This window comes from Malus sylvestris, chromosome 17 (assembly GCF_916048215.2).
Source record: "Malus sylvestris chromosome 17, drMalSylv7.2, whole genome shotgun sequence".
NCBI lineage: Eukaryota > Viridiplantae > Streptophyta > Magnoliopsida > Rosales > Rosaceae > Malus > Malus sylvestris.
In genome coordinates, this window is record NC_062276.1 from 31,002,401 (window position 1) to 31,025,770 (window position 23,370).

The 23,370-nt window shown below is 38.0% G+C and overlaps 1 protein-coding gene across 1 annotated transcript in view; it reads right to left on the minus strand.

Annotated features, from left to right (window-relative positions):
• Positions 1-23,370, minus strand: part of LOC126611474 (F-box/kelch-repeat protein At3g06240-like) — a 137,626-nt gene that overhangs the window by 55,752 nt on the left and 58,504 nt on the right. Inside the window, exon 2 of the mRNA XM_050279767.1 lies at positions 819-1,395. Coding sequence (XP_050135724.1) covers positions 819-1,395 — 577 coding nt within the window. The remainder of the gene's footprint in view (positions 1-818; positions 1,396-23,370) is intronic.

A 23,370-nucleotide genomic window follows, 5' to 3' on the forward strand; every position in this document is an offset into this window, starting at 1 on the left:
GTATGTACTTTTCCATTTAGTATATTACACTCCTGCGCTAAAATTTATTAGGTCCTTAAGAAGGGAATTTTGAAAGAAAAAAAAATTAAAAAAAAAAATTCTCTTGCACTTTGAAATAGAATAACATTGTGGAAAGCACAAAAACTAGAGGCAACCCGTGATAAGCAAACACAGTACAAAGGCCACAAAGCAAATTAAATTAAAAGATGTAAACTCAAGCCTTATGTCATGCATACAAATTAAATAGGAGAAAAAGGAACTTTGCCATCAACTCACTTGAGTGGAACAATACTTTTCACATAAATAAGCGCTTCCAAATCTACAACCCTATCGGGAGTAGGAGGAATATGAAGATACTTGAGATTTTCGGTACTAGAATTATAAGAGGCGGCTCTTCCATCGGAGTCCATTATAAGAAGCTCGTCACTTTTCCAAAACGTCAATGGCTTCTTAATGCCTTGTAAGGGCCCAACAGTTAGGAGTTTTGTCCATAAACTCTTAACTCTATCATAGTCGTCCATTACCCATATTTCACACGATTGAGAATTCTCACTTTGATAGTAAGGAGAGCAAAAAGAAGCAAGGGATTCATTTCGGAGAAAAATATAATCAAACGTATAACCGGATTCTCTCCTAGAAGGAAATTGTATTATATGAAATGTCTCATCACCCAAGTAAAATGAAAGTATGTATTCCTCGCCATCCGTTGCATACCAATAACAAAATCCCTTCAAGTACAATGAACAAGAACAGGAATAGGTATTACTTGATATATGAATCTTGATCTCTCTCCAACAGTTAGCAGCCATGGTGTATACCTCAGCTGTGTGAGGAAGAGCAATACGATGATAAAATGTTTGCTCTTCATCTGAATACTCACAATTTTCTATAATTCGCACAACCTTGTATTCTTTAGCATTGCAATCATAGCCAAATCCCAATGCTTGAGAGGTCGTTTCCAATTCGAATTTTCCCTTGGGAGGGGGTAAAAGAAGGCATGAATCAGAAAGTTTCCTGAATTCCCTAGATGCAGGATTGCATAAAAGAATTTTCTTCCCTGCTTCCACACAGGCAATGCCATTGCAATAACCGAAAATAAGTACAAAATCATGATCTTCCAGTGGAAACGGAATATTTAGGTCCTCGACATTATAATGAAGGTTGTGTTCATCACTATCAATGGAAAGATTAATCATGGACCAGAAAACTTCTTCTTTCCAGCTCTTGTCTGGGAAAATGTGAGCCCAAGAACGGTTGACAAGGATACAGGTGGAGGATGAGAGTTTGTTGTCCATTGAATTATTGAGGTGTTTGGCCACAAAACTTGGACTATTGATGAGAGTGCACCAAGACTTGCGTATGCATTTGAATCGCATTAGAGACTTGGGCGGCAATCTGGACAAGATTTCGATCACCCTATCTTCAGGAGTTTCACTTTCACATACCTGAGACATTTCGGCAGTTTTATTCCACAAGAATTTCACACATATATGCAGAAGAAACCATTTTGAGGGACAAACTAAATCAAACTCTCCCTAAGGCATGCGAGTTTTATGGAGAATCATACGTTCAAATTTTACTATTTTTAAAATTTTTATGAGAACCGGATCCCCTCTGGATCCACCAAAACTGAGCCCGCTAATCAATGAATTCGAGCCGTTGAAATTTGATCCAACCGCTACAATTATTATAGCTTTTAGGAGGATCCCCTTTTGTAGCTATTGGATCAAATTTCAAAGGCCCGAATTCATTGATTAATAGGCTCAGTTTTAAAGGATCCGAAGGGGATCGGGTTCCTTTTTTATGGACTATTTCAATTTTTTTTTTTATTGATAAAATAACCATTCAACTTTTAACTTTTTAATTCTATATGAAATTAACTAAAAAAGAAAAATTCACATGATATCCGAATATGGACCAGTGTGTAACATCGCATGATTTGAATTAACTAAAAGTCAAAAAATTAAAAAAATTAAACTTAGGTGGTGTGGTGAACTTAGATGAGAAGTCTTATAACATTCTTCACACCATTCTCTAAATATAGATCAATCTCATATGTGTTGGTATGCTATACTATTAGGAATGTGGTACAAATGTGGCATCAAAATTATTGTAAGTATATCATTACTCGTTGAATTGGCACTTGAGTTTTGGTGCCTTATTGTTGGTACCTTTGCGTATGACATTTTCAATTTCTACATATCTTGATTTCCCTTCCAATTCAGTCTTCGCCTTTGAGAGCATTTCAGAGACGCTTTGTTTCTTGGTTATGTTGTACATTTTGATTACTGTTAAAGTAGTCCTCCTTTATTGTGGGAAGCCCACAGGTGCCATGTTTTTTCCATCCTTTAGCCCATCACCATTGATAGTTTGATGATCGGCTCGATTGAATGTTTCCTGCCAAATAATTTCCAGTTCGCTTTCAGTTTTTGCATCTGGCGATAAAATATAAATTCAAACATTAAAAAAATGATCAAATTTTAAATTAATTGTAATATTAGCACATGAGTGCATGAAAATATATAACGAGCAAATACATATATATATATATATGTCACTTAATATTACGGTTTAGTGATATTTCTCTTCATTGGTAAGTAAGAGGTATTAAGTTCGATTCTCATCAAAGGTGAATTTGAACCACAATATTGCTAGCTCATTGTGAGGCTTAGCCTAATCCCCAACCCCTTAATGTAGATAATATTGTTTGTTCTATATATATGTCACACTCTGATCCCGACATACGTCAAAAATCGACACGTGGCAAGGGGAAGTAACGTTCGTTGAATATGGCAAAGTTACGGAATGAAATACTTTAACTGACAAACCAAAATAATTATGAGGGTGGCTAGGTCCTCCACAAAATATTTACAAATATGTACACTCCAAAAAGAAGCACAACTCTTGCTAGACTAGGAACAAGTCCAAGGTGTTCAAAAGAAAGTCCGAAAAGATAAAGTACAAAAGAGGATAAAGGGTAACCTAAGGCTCCAAGTCTTTGATAACTGCACTGTTACCCCCACCAACGGACTTCTCAGAATCTACTTTGACCTGTCACTTGTACGATTAGTGCGTACACCATCGGAATGGTGTACCGGGCAAACAACAACCCGGATAAGCTGCGAAGCTCCTGTGAGTGACAATAATACAAAGTATGTGATAATAATAAAACCATCCATCGGTCACATATATAAACATCAAATATAGAATCATATTTTAGGAAATCATAATCAAGTCACTGAAAATCTCAAAGGAGTAACCTATACATCCAATGGCTCGTCTGGAACAAATCACAAAAGCTCACAACCATAAACTCATACAATACAGTGAAAAGTTGGGCTAGTGTGACATAGTTCGGCCAAAACCCACATCTCTGAAGAATATGATTTCGAAACCCTCATTAAAACCCACGCTGGATACGATTCCGGACCATCACTCAACAGAATCACAGAGTATAAGGGATTTTGAACCATCACTCAACGAAATCCGAGTGGATACGATTCTGGACCATCACTGAACGGAATCGCGGAGTATAATGCACTACAACCAATCAATGAAACAAGACATGGATCAAGTTACTCAAGTTACAAAGGCTCAACGAAACGAGAATGAAATAATGAAATAAGGGGTGAAATATGTTTCGAACCAACAAACCCTTTGACAATGGGTTAACGGTCCACTACTAGCCCTCACATTTCATCACATCAAGCCAATCATACAAAACAAACCATATTTCCAATATTCACGTCAAATCACACTTCATAAAGCTACATCAATGGCTGAATATAAAAATTAACAATTTTATAGGAAACATAATTATAAAACCATCTCATATCCACACAAGATAATATTTATGAAAACAAGGTAATCACAAATATCACATATATTAAAGTCACTCACCTGGAGTCCGCGCTAACGCATTGTAGTGCCAAAATCGAGACGTCACTAACTAGTGTCTCCTAAAACAAAGTACAAGTCCACATTTAGAATTCTTTCGATAATTCATATACCCAAAAACTCTCATATGTCCCCCACAACAACATTTAATGAAAATCAAACTGTCGTTTAAAGGTAGGGTCCATGATCCTACGTCACTTGTTCCGTAAGATCCAACCACTAGATTTTTTATTCATAAGTTCCTAAGGTCCTTAAATATTACGTACAATAATGCCTCAAAGTTTGGTGGTGATCTAACAGTCGGATTGTCTTTAGTTAGAATATTCGAGTGGCGGACCTTAACGAAAATATACTCAAACGACGGAATTCCATTAATCAGATATCAAATATGGGATTGTGGCATTAAATTTAGCTTAGGGTGGTCAGGGGGTTCCTCGGCCTAGTTGACGGCTAGCTGCCTTGACTAGCCTGAAAATTCGACTTTTTCTAAAAATTCTCAAATTTTACAGGAATGAAGATCTCAACGAGTAGAGCAAGTTTTATACCGTTGGCGAAGTCCAATTTGGCTTGGAAAGGCTCCAAATTGAGTTGCACCTGTTGGAAACCCTAAGGTGGGTGTTCTTCGATTCGACTTCCTTGGTGTTCCAACGCCCCTACAACTAACTGCGTCTTGTTCCTAGGTCCAAGGGGAGTTGATTAGGGGTTGTGGTGGTTCGTGAAGCATGCCGGATCGAATGAATTACCGTCGAGCACCTCCGATTCTCTGGTGAGATTCTACACGATTTTGGACCTAAAAACCTTTCAAATTTGGGTGGAGATGGTAGATGGGAGGTTGTGGAAATGTTGCAGGTGTGGGATGGGTGAAGATCGTCTGAAAAAACGGTCGGGTGGTGCACGGGTGTAAAGACTGACTGGAAAATGAAGGCTGGGAGCTTTCTTTTCTTTTTGTTTTTTTCTTTTTTTCTCTTCCCCCCTTAACTAACGTAAATCTAATTGGCCTATTTCCCACAAGGTGGGAGTTTAAAATAAATTTAAAATCTATAGTTTAGTAACACAACTTCAAATGTCCATAACTATATCGTTATAATCCAGACTCGCAAACGGCTTTCGCCTATGCATTCATGGTTTCGAGATCTATTTGAAAACACTAGTTGTAACTTCAAAAGGTCGATGAATGATAAAGATTGATTATGAAACTTCAAAATTGATGATTATTCGATTTAATTCCTAAAATTAACGGAATTAAACTAACTAATAAAGATAACATAAACGTGAAATACGAATTTAAATTACGAAATACGTAATGAATAGTGAAATTCTGGGGACGGGATTTCACATCCTTCCCCCTTAAAAAGAGTTTAGTCCCCTAAACTCAAAGCACCTAAGTCAAACAAATGTGGATAATGTTGGCGCATCTCGTCCTCTGGTTCCCAAGTCGACTCCTCCACACCATGATTATTCTATAACACACGCACCAATGAAATAGTCTTGGTGCGGAGAGCATTCTCTCTTTGATCGATAATTTCAACAGGGTACTCTTTATAAGTGAGATTCTCCTTGACCTGAATAGGCACATAAAAATGAGATAGGACGGGTCACTGCGATACCTATGGAGTGAAGATATGAGGAACATTGGGTGAATATGTGACAACTCTGGTGGTAATGGAAGGCGATAGGCAACCTCGCCAACTCTCTCTAGTACCTCAAACGGTCCAATGTATCTTGAACTAAGCTTCCCTTTACGCCTGAATCTAAGAACGCCTTTCTTAGGAGAAACCCGTAGGAAGGCAAATTCTCCAATATCGAATGTCACCTCATGTCTGTGGGGATCGGCATAACTCCTTTGTCAACTCTGAGCTGCTAATAAATGTGCACATATCATAGAAATCTTTTCTACAGCAATCTGTATTAACTCTGGTCCCATTAATCAACTCTCTCCTACCTCGTCCCAGTACAAAGGAGATCTACACTTTCTCCCATAAAGTGCCTCGTATGGTGCCATCTGAATGCTAGCCTGATGGTTTTTATTATAAGCAAACTCAATCAACGATAGATATTTATCCCAACTACCTTTCAAGTCAAGTATGCAAGCTTGAAGCATATCCTCCAAAGTCTAAATAGTGCGCTCTGACTGACCATTAGTTGGAGGATGAAAAGTTGTGCTGAAACTCAACTTAGTCCCCATAGCATTACGAAGGCTACCCCAAAAATGAGAAGTTAAACAAGGGTCACGATCAGAAATGGACACTGGGACTCCATGCAACTTAACAATCACATCTAGAAAGAGTCTTGCAAGTCACTCAAGAGCATAAGCCTTTTCAACAACAAGAAAGTGAGTGGACTTCGTCAATCGATCGACGATCACCTAAATGGAATCATGCCCATCACGAGTCCATGGTAAGCCTGTCACAAAATCCATGGTAATGTGCTCCCACTTCCACTGGGAATAGGGAGTGACTGAAGTAAGCCCGCAGGTCGTTGATACTCTGCCTTAACTTGTTGACAAGTCAAGCAATGTGCGACAAACTCGGCAATCTCTTTTTTCATATTTCCCCAACAAAAACTCTCACAAAGATCCCGATACATCTTTGTACTCCCAGGGTGAACAGAAAAAATGGAAGTATGAGCCTTCTTCATGACCTCTCTGTAAGTCTTTGACATTCAAAACACAAAGTCGAGTCACAAAACAAAGCACACCACTGTCAAAAATGGAAAAATCGGGCCGAGTACCTGATCGTACTCCATCCATAATCCGAACTAACTCCGGGTCCTCACTTTGAGCTGCCTGAATCCGATCAATCAACATAGGTTGCACAGTTAGGGCTGCGAGAAGTTGCAAAACTAGCTAAGCGTTTTAGACTCAAGGCATCAACAACTACATTCGCCTTACCAGGATGATAGAGAACCTGACAGTCATAATCATTCACCAGCTTTAACCAACTTCTCTGTCATAAGTTTAGCTCTCGCTGAGTGAAAATATACTTGAGGCTCTTATGATCGGTGTAAATCTCACAAAACTCCCCATAAAGATAATGTCACCAAAGCTTTAATGCATAAATCACAGCAGCTAGTTCCAAATCATGGGTCGGATAATTAAGTTCCTGCGGCTTACGCTGGCGAGAACCATAAGTTACGACCTCGCCATGCTGCATCAAAACCCAACCCAGTCCCTTATGGGACACATCAGTGTATACTACAAAACCTCCAGAACCAAATGGAAGCGGAAGAACAGGTGCAGAAATGAGTCACCTCTTCATTTCCTCAAAACTAGCCCTGATCCCGACATACATTGAAAATTCACACATGGCAAAGGGAAGTAATGTTCGTTGAATATGGCAAAGTTACCAAATGAAATACTTTAACTAACAAGCCAAAATAATTATGAGGGTGGCTAGGTCCTTCACAAAATATTTACAAATATGTACACTTCAACAAGAAGCACAACCTTCGCTAGACTAGAAACAAGTTCGAGGTGCTCAAAAGAAAGTCCCAAAAGATAAAGTACAAAAGAGGATAAAGGGTAACCTAACACTCCAAGTTTCTGATAATTGCACTGCTACCTCCACCTACGGACTTCTCAGAATCTACTCAGACTGTCACCTGTACGATCAGTGCCTACACCATCGGAATGGTGCACCGTGGCAAACAACAACCCGGATAAGCTGCGAAGCTCGTGTGAGTAACAATAATACAAAGTATGTGATAATAATAAAACCATCCATTGGTCACATATATAAACATCAAATATAGAATCATATTTTAGGAAATCATAACCAAGTCATTGAAAATCCCGAAAGAGTAACCTATACATCCAACGGCTCATCTAGAACAAATCACAAAAGCTCACAACCATAAACTCAAATAATAAGGTGAAAAGTAGGGCTAGAGCGACACAGTTCGGTTGAAGCCCACATCTATGAAGAATGAGATTTCGGAACCCTTAATGAAACCCAAGATGGATACAATTCTAGACCATCACTTGATAAGCTCATATTTATATATATTTTACTTAACATTCACTTGTCTTTTCTTAGTTAGTTCCTTATATTTTTGAGCTATTTACTATGTTTTTGTGTTTTGTGTGATTTATCAAGCAAAGAAAAGAAAAGTAGCACAAGTGGGATATTAAGTAACAAATTCGTCAAAACTGCCTGTGCAAATTAGCTGACTTTGGAAGCATGTTACGAACAGCTCAGAATGAATGAGAGAATGAGCCTTATATGCTTGGAAAGCTACGGATGTCTATTTTCTGGAAAAATTTACGGATTGTTAATATCATGTTTCTAGAAGAAGTTATGGGCATTGTAACACTAAAAGGTTCAGAAAAGGACTAAGCAAATTTGGCTAATAAAATGAGAAAGTAAAGGCACTTGTTTTGTGTTTTGCTTTGTCATCAACACTCAGCAGTAAATGGGGTTATGATTGCACTCATTTGGTTTTGGAGCAAGTGAAAATGCACAGCTAGAAAGAGAAGGCACATCACATGCAAAAGAGAAACATGGACAGCCAACAAATTCGTCAAAACTGCCTGTGCACATTAGCTGACTTTGGAAGCATGTTACGAATATCTTATAATGAATGAGAGAATGAACCTTATATGCTTGGAAAGCTAAGGATGTCTATTTTCTGGAGCAATTTACAAATTGTTAATATCATTTTTCTAGAAGAAGTTATGGGCATTGTAACACTAAAAGGTTCAGAAAAGGGCTAAGCAGATTTGGCTAATAAAATGAGAAAGTAAAGGCACTTGTTTTGTGTTTTTCTTTGTCATCAACACTCAGCAGCAAATGGGGTTATGATTTCACTCATTTGGCTTTGGAGCAAGTGGAAATGCACAGCTAGAAAGAGAAGGCACACCCACATGCAAAGGAAAGGAGAAACATGGGCAGAAAATGGGTGGATTGGTGGCTGAAATGATGAAGCATGTGTGTGCAAATGTAAGGGGAAACATGGATAGCACACACCCATGCAATCTGCACATGCAAAGCAAATGGAGTGGTCCTCTCCCTAGCCTATAAATACATCCACCATCCCCCTTCCAAAAGAACACCATCTTGATCCACAATTGCTACATCTCCATACACTTCCAAGTCCCTTACCGTGAGCTCCATTCCATTTCATTCATACATTCAAACACATCTCCATACACTTCCATTTCCATGCCGTGAGCACCATTCCATCCATACATTCATAATTCCCACATTTCACAAACACAAATACATTTTCCTTCCCTTGGCTAAGACATTCACCAATCCTAAATACATTCCTAACCTTTCCATATATCCATACACATCCTAGACACTTGAGCTGCAACAAGGTGGTGGAAACGAAGGTCCTTGGCGTTTCAAGCTTGGAACTTTGGAGCGTTTTAGGTGTACTTCATTCTTGCTTTCAATATCTATTTTGTTATTTTCTGATTTTGTTGCAATTATGAGTAGCTAAACCCCTATTTAGTTAGGGGGAAGTTTGAAGCCATGAACATGCTTGAGATATGAATTGATTTCCTCCAATTGTGATTTGATAAGTTGTGATTGCAATTCAATTATCTATTTTATTCATAACTGATTCTTGTATGTTTATTAAGGATGCATACTTAGTTTTCATGCATGAATTAGATGCTAGAATATAAATGAGTTTCACCTAATCGTTACAAGTTTATATTCATGAGTAGTGAAGGTTGTTTATCACAATCGTGTTAATTGAATTCTTGGCAAATGTATCATGCATTCATATTTATAATTGCCTCGTCAACACTTATGATTTTCATTGAACGTAATGATCTCTGATTGTATCTCTATTATGCATTCATATAGGGGACTTTTAGAGAATGATTTGGGTTGTTGCATGCATTCATCCAACTCAATGAGTAAAGGGAAATCTGAGGGTTAATTTGTGTATCACAGTTAATCTGGGGTGTTGAGCATCATAGTTAATTGAAAAGCAATTGGAAATCGATTCATATACAAGTGTGTCATGTGTGAAGAACGGACCTCTAACTAATCCATCATCTCATTTCTTAAATTCGTTTTACAATCTGTCTAATTTTATAAGTTGTTTGTTTGTTTCGAATTCGTAAAAACCAAACCCCCCCCCCCATTTACTTTCTTGTTTCAAAGTGTTTAATTCTGTTTTGGTTATGTTTTAGAGTGTTTTGAGTCAAGTCAAAACCCTAAATTCGTCCAAAGTTGTGTTAGAGTCAAAATTTGCCCATTTTGTGTTTTTAGGCAGTTTTGAGTGTTTTTAAGTTGTTTTGAGTCTAGTCAACTTGTTTTGAGTCTTTTGAGTCTATCAAACGTCTCTAACTTTGTTTTTATGTTTTTGAGTTAGTTTAGAGGTTTTAGCAATCCCTCCTAATCCCCGGTTTAGAATGATCCCTACTTGTATTTATACTACAATTTGACAATAAGAGGGTTTAATTTGAGTGCCTAACTTTCATCGCATCATCACTCAACGGAATTGCGGAGTAGAAGGGATTCTAGACAATCACTCAATGGAATCCGAGTAGATACGATTTCGGACCATCACTTAACGGAATCACAGAGTACAATGCACAACATCCAATCAATGAAACAAGACATGGATCAAGTTACTCAAGTTACAAAGGCTCAACGAAACGAGAAATGAAATAATGAAATAAGGGGTGAAATATGTTTCGAACCAACAAACCCTTTGACAATGGGTTAATGGTCCACTACTAGCCCTCACATTTCATCACATCAAGACAATCATACAAAACAAACCATATTTCCAATATGCACGTCAAATCACACTTCATAAAGCTACATCAATGGCTAAATATAAAAATTAACAATTTTATAGGAAACATAATTATAAAACCATCTCATATCCACACAAAATAATATTTATGAAAACAAGGTAATCACCAATATCACATATATTAAAGTCACTCACCTGGAGTCCGCGCTAACGCACCCTAGCCCAAAATCGAGATGTCACGAACTAACATTGCCTAAAACAAAGTACAAGTCCACATTTAGAATTCTTTCGATAATTCATATACCCAAAAACTCTCATATGTCCCCCACAACAACATTTATTGAAAATCAAATCGTCGTTCAAAGGTAGGGTTCATGATCCAACATCACTTGTTCCGTAAGATCCAACCAATACATTTTCGATCCGTAAGTTCCTAAGGTCCTTAAATATTATGTACAATAATGCCTCAAAGTTTGGTGGTGATCCAATAGTCGAATCGTCATTAGTTAGAATAATTGAGTGGCGGACCTTACAAAAATATACTCAAACGATGGAATTCCATTAATCAGATATCAAATATGGAATTGGGGCATCAAATTTAGCTTAGGGTGGTCAGGGGGTGCCTCAGCCTACATGGTGGTCGGCCGCCCCGACTTGCCGGAAAATTCGATTTTTCCCAAAAATCCTCAAATTTTACAGGAACGAAGATCTCAACGAGTAAAGCAAGTTTATACCTGTGGCCAAGTCCAATTTGGCCAGGAAAGGCTCCAAATTGAGTCTCACCTGTTGGAAACTCTAAGGTGGGTATTCTTTGATTCGACTTCCTTGGCGTTCCAACGCCCCTACAACTGATTGGGTCTTGTTCCTGGGTGCAAGGGGAGTTGATTAAGGATGGTAGTGGTTTGTGAAACACACCGGATCAGAGGAATCACCGTCAAGCACCTTCGGTGCTTCGGTGAGGTTCTACACGGTTTTGGACCTAAAAACCTTTCAAATTTGAGTGGATATGGTAGATGGGAGGTTGTGGAAGAGGTTGCAGGTGTGGGATGGGTGAAGATCAACTGAAAAAATGGTGGAAGAGGCTGGAATTCGGTCGCGAGGTGCACAGGTGTAAGAACCGACAGGAAAATGAAGGTTGGGAGCTTTCTTTTCTTTTCTTTTCTTTTCTTTTTTCTCCTCCCTGATTGGCTGTTGCCTTTCCCTTCTAAGATATGATTGGTCCCTCACCCTTTTCCTGATTGGTCCCCTTTCCCGTAAGGTGGGAGTTTAAAATGAATTTAAAATCTATAGGTTAGTAACACAACTTCAAATGTTCGTAACTATAACGTTAGAATTCGGACTCACAAACGGTTTTCGCCTATGTGTTCGTGGTTTCGAGATCTATTTGAAAACACTAGTTGTAACTTCAAAAGGTCTACGGATGATAAAGATTGATTATGAAACTTCAAACTCGATGACTATTCCATTTAATTTCTAAAATTAACGGAATTAAACAAACTAATAAAGATACCATAAACATGAAATACAAATTTAAATTATAAAATACGTAATGAATAGTGAAATTCTGGGGACGGGATTTCACAATATATATATATATAGGTACATTAATTAAATAAACAATATTGACAATGAGCTCGTTTGGATGTATTTTTAAAATTACTTAAATCGCTTTTGGTAAAAAAGTAAGTAAATCGTGGAAAAACACTTAAAGTATTTCCTGAAAGAAGCACATAACTGGTGTTTCTTGCAAATTGCTGACATGTTTACCAAGCCATTGCGGGTACCTGTTTTCCGTTCACATCTTGGCAAGTTGGGTGTTATTGATATCCACACTCCAACTTGAGGGTCAGTGTTAAAGGAAGAAAATTGTGAATGAGTGATTATAGGAATTGGGAAGATAGTCAATGATTTGGCTACAAAGATTTTAGGAGTAAATGTAATTAGCATCAAATTAGGATTCTTTTACCTAGAATAGTTTCTAGCCATTTGTATAAATCATTGTATTCTCTATACAAAGACATATCAATAAAATCACCAATTCTACAATTTTACACACAGGTCCAGTAAAAAAGTAAGGGTGAGCATCACAAACGTTGATCACCAACCCTTAGGGAATCCACCCTAGCTAATTTAAAAAAAAAAAGTATATGACAATCTATATACTACAGGAAAATGATGCGCAAGAAAAGCTTTGTTCAGTTTTGAAAATAGATTGTATGCTCACACAAATTTCCCTAAAAAAAAAAGGATCCCAATAAATAGCTACATATAATGACCAACTACTTCCTTACTTAGACCAACTCTGAATGAATATACTTATGGTAAGATGTAGCTAGTGTTCTAAAAATCTGCCTAGGCGACCGCCTAGGTGCCAGATTATGGTCAGCCGCCAGGACTATCCTATAGTAGGGAGGAAAACAGAAAGAGATTAGGCCCAACGATGGTTAGGCGACCTCGACAAGCAACTGGATGGCCAAGGTGGTCTGGGTGTTTCAATATTTTGTTTCTGTTTCGAACTGAGGAAGGACGAAGGAGAACACAGAAGATTGTGTTCTTGTATTTGAATTCCAACACAGAAGAGAAGAAGAATGAGAGATGAGTTTCCCTTTCTTCAAATCTCACCCACCCCATGTGACCATTCTCAAGTGCACATTTATATTTGATGTTTTTAAATTGGCAACCAATTAGATTGGAACAACTAGCATCCTATTTAACTAAGCATGTGCTAAGAATTGAAACCTAGCAACCTAAACCTCAATAAATTTTTCATTGCGATCGGAACATGAGTGGTACACCACGTGTTTTTATAGAAGTGGTGGGAAATTTTAGTTTTTAAGTTATTAACTTTTTAACACATATCCCCGTATTTGTATAATGACACATAGTATACCACCTCGTGTACCGGTCACATTGAAAAATCTCTCCTAAACCTCCCTCCCTTCTATGCGTCTCTTTACCTCCCTCCCCAATTTATTTATTTTTTTAAATTGCTAATTAAATGCTTTTTTTTATACAAAATAATTAATGATTTCTACATTGACATCTTTTTTTTTCTCTTTAAGCTTATAAACTCATATGAAATCTTTAAAATATCTCGTAAAGTACTAAAAATATATTAAATTTACTTAAATCCACCTAGGCTCCTGGTCTCCAAGTCAAGCAATCAATATTCCTCACCAACACCTTGATTAAATGCAAGCGTCGTGAGTAATTGGAGTCCTTAGTCCAAGAATTCAAATATGTCACTGTAAACACAAAAATTCTGTAACAAATGAAACAAGAACACATGTACAAAGTAGATTTGTAGATGAATTTGTAGGTTACAATCACTGTTTACAATTTTCCTCTGCTTCAATCTTCAAATTTGATGTAGATACGTAGGTTGTTGATCCAAGGGTTGCGATGACTTGATCTCAGACGAACAATTGAGCGATTGTTTCAAGTTTTGAGCTTGAAATAATGCGTGGATAGTCTTCACCTCAGATTTAGGGCTACGGCAAAGGTAGTGTTTATGTAGGCTTTCATTGATTCAAGGACTTGGCGACTTGATCTTGAATCGAACGTTGTTACAAGTTTTGAGCTTGCAACAAAGTCTTGAAGGAATCGGCACAAGTGCTTGTTGATTCTTCAAGGGAGTTGATAGGAGCATATTTATGCGACTTAGTTAGCTTGTTCTTGTGCATTTGTGTTGTTATTTCTTAGTTAATTATGTATTTTAAGCTATTTTCGTGTGTTTGTAGGTCATAATAACAAAGTTGGCAAGAAAGTGCATTTTAGAGCATTTTAGAGCATTTTAGAGCCAAGATTGGTAGTGCAAGCATGGAAACATGAGGATGGATGTTTTTGAAGATTTGAAGGCTATAAATCAGCATGTGTGTGTGCAAGTGTGTTGACCTACAACTCCAAACATTCATCCACTACACCCATTACATCCACTCATTACCAAACACTCATCCACTACACCCATTACATCCACTCATTACCACAACACTCACCCACTACACCCATTACATCCACTCATTACCAAACACCTATCCACTACACCCATTACATCCACTCATTACCAAACATTCACCCACTACACCCATTACATCCACTCATTACAACCACCTAACACATTCACCTACCACTACATCCACTCATTTCAACCACCCTACAACACTCACCCACTACACCCATTACATCCACTCATTACCACAACACTCACCCACTACACCCATTACATCCACTCATTACAACTCCATACACTCCTCTCCCTAGCCTATAAATACATCCACCCTTCACCATAACTCACCTATATCCATCCACCACCATAATTTACCACTCATCCATCAAACCACACCTCGTGCCGCAACAAAGAGAAGAAAACCAAAGAGAACACAATCCACCCATCCACCCTTCACCATAACTCACCTATATCCATCCACCACCATAATTTACCACTCATCCATCAAACCACACCTTGTGCCGCAACAAAGAGAAGAAGGAGAACCTTTGGACGTGCTTGTCCTTCAAGTTGGATTGTTGCAGCGTTTTTAGGTGTTTTCTTTCTTTTGTTTTCAATGTCCAAATTTGTTTATCTTTGCTTTGTAAGTATGAGGAACTAAACCCCCCTTAGCTAGGGGGGAATTCAAAACCATGTGCATGCTTGCAATATGATTTGATTACTTTCAGTTGTGATTCATAAGTTGTGAATTCAATTTACTTATCCATTTGATTTAAAACTGATTTGTGTATGTTGGTTGAGAGTGCACGCTTAAGTTCCATGCATAAATATGATGCTAGGATATAAGGAAGTTTCACCTAATCGTTATGAACTTATATTCACAAGTAGTAAAGGTTGTTCGTCACAATCGTGTTAAGTAAATTCTTGGCATAAGTTTCATGCAATTCATAGTTACAAGTGTTTCGTCAACGCTTATGATTTTCATAGAACTTAATGATTCTTGCTTGTATCTCTATTATGGAATTCATGTAGGGAACTTGTGGGGAATGCTTTGGGTTGTTGTATGCAATCATCCAAATCAATGAAATTAGGAAAATCTGAGGATTAATTTAAGCGTACCTAATTAATCTGGGGTGTTGAGGTTCATGGTTTATTGAAAAGCAACTGGAAATCATTTTATATGCAAGTGTGTCATGTGTGGAGAAAGACCTTCTAGCTAGCCCATCATCCATTCAAATCACCAAATTCGTCCAAAATCTGTTTTAAGTCTTTAGTTACTAGTTTTTACTTAAATTCATCCAAAACCAAATCCCCCTTTACTTTAGAGTGTCTATTAGTTAGCACTTGTTTTAGATTGTGTTTTTAAGTGTTTTAAGTCAAGATAAAATCAATTTTCGTCCAAACTTTGTGTTAGTGGCAGAAACTGCCTTAGAGTTGTTTTAGGCAGTTTTGAGTCTCTATAATCTGTTTTGAGTCTTGTGGCTTTGTTTTGAGTCTTGTAAGTTTAATTTCATGCTTTTAAGTTTGTTTTCACATATTTAAGTCAGTTTCAAGTGTTTTAGCAATCCCTCCTAATCCCCGGCCTAGAACGATCCCTACTTACATTCTTTACTACAATTGACAACAAGAAGGTTTAATTTGTGTGTTAAGTTAATTTTCGCATCAGGAGTGCTTCAGCTTTGGTAGAAAGAAAGCTTCGGCTTTGGTTGTGTGTTCTTCGAAGAGAGTTTTGGCAGTGTATTAGTCTTCAAAGATTTGGCAAAGGTTCTCCTTTTGTGAGAATTTCAACCCTTCAATGTAGAAATTGTCAACATTTATGCTTGTCTAAGGAACTTATATTTATAGACTTCTCAAAACTTGCCTTTGGATGGATTTGGCTTTGATTTGTGTCTTGATTCGTCCATGGAGAATTTAGGAGCAATTTGGGCCCCTTGCCGATTTTAAGGGTTATTTCCCCCTTTTGCCGACTTTTGGGTAGGTTTGGTACTTCCTTTGCTTGATATGTACCATATGTCTTTGATGACTTATCTATTTGTGATGAGTCATATGCCACTTAGAGCTTTGTGATGCATCATTTGTATGCAACGAAATTTACATGTCTACAATCACTTTATGTCCATATATAGTAACTAAACTTTATCCTCCAAAACAGTAAGGTATCCAATAAAGACTTTTACTTTACCAAAATAAAATTTTTTCCTTTAAACTTGTGAACATTTCAATAGGACCCTGAACTTTTGATAATTGCACTTTGGCCCTTGAACTTCTGAATCCCAAATATAAAACTATTTCCACAGTTCAAACCCTGGTACCAAACTTCAACCTATTATTACAAGCCAATACACAATCCACTAATGGGACAACTAATTTTTTCCATACAAATGTCCTTTAAGTCCAAATTCGATGAATTTCAAATCAAGCATTAAAATTTCTCTACAACTCATCCATATTATGTCTGCACAAATTCCCAACGAAAACACAAGTGTGGTAGCAAACAACTGTCTTCTTCAGCCTTGATGATTATGTACCTACAAAACAATAAACACCTTTGATCAAAGACCAAAGCCTCATGCTAGGGATGGCAATGGTTCGGTTTAGGAAGGAAATGCTATATCCATCCCCATAACCACGAAAATTATCCATATCCATAACCGCAAATTAACCATCGGGGATTATCCATAACCATATCCACCAGGTAAAGGATTTTCTATTGGTTAATGGTTATATCCATCTTGGTCAAAAACAAAAAATTATATTCATTCAATTAATGCACTATAATTTAGTAGATACTGATTTCGTCGTTAAATAGACCCATCCAATTATAAAAAGCATAACAATATTTTTTAAGTTGCTCATGATAAGCCAATATGATAAATTGGTCTGATGAAAAAGAAAAAGATCACAAACTTGGAACATTTGATATATAAGATGATTCAATAAATGAATTTTGTAGAGTGTAAAAATAAGAGTATTGAATAAACATTGATGATGTTAGCTATTGATATCTCCCATAAGCATGATGTTTGGTGCATAATGAATATCGTTTGGGGTTTGATGCATGAATATAGTATAGGGTTCGATTAGGGGTGGGCATGGTTTGGTTTGGTGCTGTAATGACCCGCCCCCAATTATTATAATTTTTATAATTTTAAAAAGTGAATTTACCTAAATGCCCTTCGAGGCAAAGTGTTGACTTTTGTTGACTGTCATGTCGTGTCGTGTCACGTAAGGTTCATTTTCTTGGCGTATCCTCATAGTGCTCGTCACTACGGACGTGTGGGAACAAACGGATCGTGATTTGTAGTTATAACTAATGAGATATTAACGAATGAAGTCAAGGGCAAAATTGTAAATTAATTTATTTCTAGAATGCTCGAGATTTTTGGAGCTTAATCTGGACAGCCACGTGTGTGGCCCAAATTTAAAGAAAGAAAACTTGGGCGGTGGAGATGAAATATAAAGGATAGAAAAGACAGGGAACGAGACCAATGAGAAAGAAGAGAAAGAGAGTGACCAATAGGAAGAGAGAGAAATGAGGGAAAGGAGAGAAGGGGAGAAGAAAAGGAACCCCCTGGGTTCCCCATTAACTTGCGACCCGACCTGGTTCCACCATCTTTTTCGGCGGTTTCCATTGGTTTTTCTGTCAAATTGTCACCACCCACTACCTGAGAAACCTTCCATGACCTCCCATCTTCCATTTCCAATCAAATTTCACTAGATTCAATCTTGATTTCAGGAAGAATGGAACCCGTGGGTTCTGGGGGTGCACGGCGAAAATCCAATGATCATGAAGCTAACTCCGTCAACCACCACCACCATTAGACTCCTCTTGAGTTCAAAAACGAAGGCTAGAGGTTTGTTGAGGCGTCAGAGTTTGTTTTGGCGGCGAATCAATAACTACCCAATTTTAAGGGTTTCCAACGGGTTTTCATGAAATTGAGGCTTTTCCCTTCCAAATTGGCCTTAGTCATAGGTGTGAAACTTGTTCTACTCATTGAGATCTTCATTTCTATGAAGTTTGAGAATTTTTAGAAATAGTTGAATTTTCCGACGAATCTGGACGGCCGACCGCCACTTGCGGCGACGCGTGGGCCAAGACGTCCCCTGACCTTCCTAGGTTAAATTTGAATACTATGATTCCATTAGTGAAGTCCGATTGACAAATTTTTGTCATTTGAACATAGTTCCATTAAGGTCCGCCACTTGATTATTATAACAATCGACAATCCGACTGTTGGATCGTCAACAAACTTTGATATGTTATAATACATAATATTTGAGGATATTAGAAACTTAAGTATTGGGAATCCGACGTACGGATCTTCCCAAATAGGATATGTATGTAACATGTTCTATTGATAAGAATTCTAAGACATAATTTGATAATTGTTCTAGGCGCCGATCGTTCGTGGCACCTTGATGTTTATGCTAGGGAGTTGTAGCGCGGACTCCAGGTGAGTGGGCTTTTGGTTTCTATATATATATATATGCTTTAAATTTTCCCAAAAACTATTTTAAACAAGCGTATTCTTTTAAATGTCATGTCATGCTCACATTTCATTTTATTATATGCATTGGTATGTATATGCGTACTATTGTATGACGCTGCGGAGGCCAGGAGGTGAGTACTGTATGATGTTAGTGGTTGCATTGGTTATGGTTATACGTAGAGACATGTAGAGCTCATTATCCTGCACCCCGGTGTTAGTGCTCCCGCCGGTGGCCAGGGCACAGTCCTTCACGTGAAGTTCACCTCTCGCACCGCACGCTCACCTTGGATCCAAGTTTGGTGCACTGCCCTGTCGTATAGACCACATTAGGTGGTTCTGACTCATAGGTGATCGGTGATTTATCGCACAGCCTTCACGTGATCGTACTTATTTACACCCAACCCTGTCATACAAACCACAATAGGTGGTTCCGACTCGTGTGCAAGAATTGGTTAATGAGCTATAGGTTCAACCGTATAGATCACGTTAGGTGACTCCGGCTGGCATATCATTTTACATTGATTTATTTCACCTAGCTTACTTATTTCATTGCTGAGATACTTGACATGGCGTATACTTTGTTTCCACTACTCTTAAGCATGATTTCTATATACATATGTATTATTATTTTTTGGGAAATTATACGCGTTTTATGGTGAGGGGTTATAAAGTTTTCAAAAGGTTTTTATTAAAAACTTTATTTTTAGGCCCACTCACCCTTGTTTTGCATCCCTCTAGGTTTTAGCTGCTGAAAGTTCGAATTGATGAGGATTCTTGGCCAATCTCAGTATATGTGGCTACCTCTGAGGGTATGATCCTTACCCACACTACTGTACTTTACTTATGCTATGACGTCTTGTGTGAAATGGGTTCGTTCCCACTGATAGCGCACTCTTGTCTTTAGGTACTTTTAGGTTTAAATTTATTCACATTTTCCACGTCACTATACTTTATGGCTTCGTCACCTTCCAAGTGTCGGCCAGCACAGCTCGATTCGAAGTCCTAGTAGACATTCCGGGTTGGGGTGTGTCAAGTGCGATTTTGAGAGAAAACAAAACCAAAACCAAAAGTTTTTACGGTTTGGTTCGGTGTGGTTTTGAGGCTAAAACCGAAATGAAACCAAATCATTTGGTTCGGTTTGAAACGGTTTCGGTTCGGTTTTAAACCATTTACAACAAAATGCAAAAACAACTTCAAATCTCTTTTCTTAATTTAATTTGCCAACTCCCAAAACCATGAAAAATAGATTGCTGAATGATTAATTAGCAATGTAAGTTCCAAATTTGTGTTGGAAAATATAGTTTCTTGCTAGACTTGTTAAATTGGAAATGAGCAACAAGGACTTCTCATCTACAGGCAAATTGGAAGGAGGAAACACCTTCTCTTCCTTTTCAAATCAAAACAATGTTGTTGACTCTAGAGCTGTGAAAGAGAACTTACAGGCTTACAATGGTTCATTGTTTGGGGTTGGGGGGTTTAGCCTCCAAGATCAAAGTTGTGGCACGGTGAGCGTGAGACCAATTGATTTGCAGATTTTGTTGGAGTAAGATGCGAAGAACATATGAGAGTTGGGAGAGAAAGAATGATTGGATGACTATCGAGAGTCAAAGACTAAAAAAAAGATGAATTTCTAGCATGGTCGAGTCCATACTAAATGTATGGACTTTAACAAACAATCAATTATAACACAACACCTAATATGGTTATTTAATTAAATATTTTATTTTTATGGTGCGATTCGTTTTTTATTCGGTCTACAACTCTATTGAGAATCATTAGAGGAGTGATCGAGAGTCAAAGACTAAGAAAAAGATGAATTTCTAGCATGGTTGAGTCCATACTAAATGTATGGACTTCAACAAGCAATCAATTATAACACAACACCTAATATGGGTATTTAATTAAATATTTTATTTTTGCGGTGCGTTTTGGTTTCAAAAAGCCGAAACCAAAACCAAATCATTTTCCTTCACTGCAGTTTAGTTTCAAATCGAAACCGTTTCAAAACCACAAAACCAAATCATTCGGTGCAATTATGTTTGATTCGTGTTTCGGTTTCGGTTTTCAGTTTCAAGTGCCAATCCCTAGGTTTGGTGAATTGTCATAGCCCGTCCCGAAGATGTACATTATTTTATTCTCGATGATGTGAAAAGATGGAATTGCCCTTGAGCGTGGTGGCGTTGTGTGACTAAGTTTTGGTTTAAGAACCAATATGATGAGTCCCTAATATGTTGGACCAAATTGTAAGTAAGGAAAATAATTGGTTTGATTGGTGGGTGTGCAGATAGGACCACACACACACATCCACATCACCTTCTCTCTCTCTCTCACTCCCGTACTCTTTCTCTCTCTCGGTTTCACTCTCTCTCTCCTTGCTATACGTATGGACAACCCATAAACCACCACAAACCTTGCAGATCGAAACCAAGGGAATTATAAGCTCAGAGAGAGCTCTTGGAGGTCCCAATGAGGCTCGGGGTAGTTCGTTTGAAGAATTTGGACGTCAGGATAGCTAGTTTCGAAGTTGGCCGGTTTTCTTGAATTTCTCCGGTAAGAATCCGTGAATTACAGGTCTTAAAAAAGGTGAGGCTTATCCCGAGGACGAGCGTATCCAAGGGCGACTCGGGGGCTACGACCCTTCGATATACCAGTGAGTGGGCTACGACCCTTTAAATGATAATACGCCATAAATGTCATGCATATGAGTTTATAATTCATAAATGAATTGGTATGTGATGCTTTGTATATTTAAATGTGGTGATATGGACGCTCAGGTAAGCTCAGGTAAGTTGTGTTTGGTTATGTGAATCATCGATGATGTGATATGTGATTGAATAATGTTGAGCTCATAAAACTGCACCTAGGGTGATTGTGATTTAGCCAGAGATATGATATAGGCCTGTTTATTATGTCACCCCCACACTATATGCTCATATTGGATCCAATTTAAGTGCACAGTCTTGTCGTACAGACCTTATTTATGGTTCCGACTCGTAGGTGACTAGCGATTATTCGCCCGACTATTATGTGAGAGTGGTATTAAGCATAATTATATTACACCCATTATTGTTGTACAGACCTTTTCATTTGGTTCCGACTCTTGTGCAGTATATTGCCGTATAGTCCATTGTAATGACTCCGGCTAGATTGACTTTTGAGCTATGAATTCAACCGTACAGACTACCACAGGGGTTCTGGCTATCATGTTACATTTCTATGAAATTATTCTTACCTGAATTACTTACTCTGTTATATCTTGGCATGGCATGCATATGAATATGATTATGTGAAGTATGATTTGAATTGATATATTTACATATTCATTTATGTATATACTTATATTCTGATTGTGGGAAAAATTATACATGTTTTAGAGCGAGGGGTTAGATATGTTGATAAATGAAATGGTTTTGTAAAACATTTGTTTTTGCCCACTCACGTTTTCTGCTTTGCACCCTTCCAAGTTCTATGTAAGCTTGTTGTTGGTGGCTTGGGGAAGTCGGCAGTTCTGACCTATCTAAATAATAGTAGGACATTCCTGGTACCGTGTAACTAGTACTTATCCTACTGGACTGCACCTAGACTTATTATGCTCTGATTAGGAGTGTTTAATGTTGTAACTAACTCCTATCACTTTTTGTTTAGTAGTGCACTCTAGTAATTTGGTTTTTAATTATTCGTATATTTCTTATCATTATTGCTTCCGCACTGTGCAAATGGCTACGTCACTCTCACGTGACGGCCAGCATGCTTTGATCTCGGTCGGGGTGTGTCAGTTTGGTATCAAAGCCTGGGTTTAGCAATCCTGTATAGTTCTTGAATATTCTAATCCTTGTGATGTCTTATGTTAGAACTATGCCACCTCATTGAGAGCCCCATCACACAGCTGAGCCTAGTTTCCCCGATATTGCTCAATTAGGGGAAGCTATAGTTTCTACCATTCAGACTACATTTCGTACTCCCAGAGGACACCTCTTGAGACGGTGTATAACTTGAAGTTGACTCACTTCATTGGAAATGAAGGCCATGAGGGGGCAGAAAAATGGCTTAACCATATTGAGAAGATCTTTCTAGTGATGTAGAGTCAAGGGAATCTTTCTCCTGATCGATGGGTCGAGACGACTGCTTGGTTTTTGGGAGAGCAGCCTGCATCCTGGTGGAGATAGGAGTCTTATTAGTTGACCCCAGCAGAGATTGCGGACTGAGGAGTGTTTAAGGAGCTGTTTCAAAAAAGGTTCATCCCTCCTGAGTATATTGACCGTAAGAAACAGGAGTTTACTCATTTGAAGCAAGGAAAGATGTCCGCTAATGAGTACTACA